This window comes from Haliaeetus leucocephalus, unplaced genomic scaffold (genome assembly GCF_000737465.1).
Source record: "Haliaeetus leucocephalus isolate CR32 unplaced genomic scaffold, Haliaeetus_leucocephalus-4.0 Scaffold355, whole genome shotgun sequence".
Classification (NCBI taxonomy): Eukaryota; Metazoa; Chordata; class Aves; order Accipitriformes; family Accipitridae; genus Haliaeetus; species Haliaeetus leucocephalus.
In genome coordinates, this window is record NW_010972791.1 from 8,204 (window position 1) to 9,106 (window position 903).

The 903-nt window shown below is 61.5% G+C and overlaps 1 protein-coding gene across 1 annotated transcript in view; it reads right to left on the reverse strand.

Moving 5' to 3' along the window:
- LOC104835046 (ryanodine receptor 1-like) overlaps positions 1-903 on the reverse strand; it is a gene marked incomplete at both ends in the record, with an annotated part of 50,831 nt that overhangs the window by 8,200 nt on the left and 41,728 nt on the right. The window contains 3 exon segments of the mRNA XM_010572825.1: positions 369-448; positions 583-682; positions 762-840. Of these exon segments, the coding sequence (XP_010571127.1) occupies positions 369-448; positions 583-682; positions 762-840 (259 nt within the window).

Consider the following 903-nt stretch of genomic DNA (forward strand, 5'->3'; position numbering starts at 1 on the left):
ATGGACACACAGACATGTCTATGGATGTATGGACACGTGGGCGTGCAGACACATCCATAGACATGTGTGCAGACACAAGGACACATGCATGGATGTATGGGCGTGTACATGGATGTACAGACACATGCATGGATGTATGGACACGTGCATGGACACACAGACATGTCTATGGATGTATGGACACGTGGGCGTGCAGACACATCCATAGACACGTGCAGACACACAGACACGCAACAGACATGCCAGGATGGACAGCATCCTGCACGTTCCCACGGCAATGACGCAGCCCCGTGTGCATGTGTGGCCTCGTGCATGGACACGGGGACACGGGGACGCATGGACACAGGGACCCACGGACGCCCTCCTACCTGTTGCACCTCAACGTTGCCCCCGTTGAGGATGGAGATGCCCAACTTGAGGGTGGAGGACACCATGTCGCCCCGCTCCCCTGCCAAAGCCAGGCACCGTCACGGCCACCCCGTGCCAGTGGGTTGCACGAGGACACCCGTGCGAGGGGTGGGGGGTTATTGCACGAGGACCCCCCCACCCTCCCCGTGCAAGGGGCTGCCCGCGGGGTCTCACCCTTGCAGGCACTGATCATCTGCAGCACCATCTCGGCCGCCCCCCGCGTGTGCAGCCGGGCTTGCTGGTACAGCAGCTTCTGCTTCTCCATCTCCTTCTCCTGGGGGGGCATGGGGGAAGTCAAGGGGGGTCACAAGGGTCGGGGGTCCAGGGGGGGCTCAGGGTGCCCCCACACCCACCTCAAATGAGTCCTCGGCTTCTTCTTCTTCCTTCTCCTCCTCCTTCTTCTCCTCGTCTTCCCCTTCCTCGATGTGACAGCTCTGGGGGGGGCAGAACGAGCCGGGGGGGATCCCCAGTTGAGCCCCCCCAACACTATCCTAG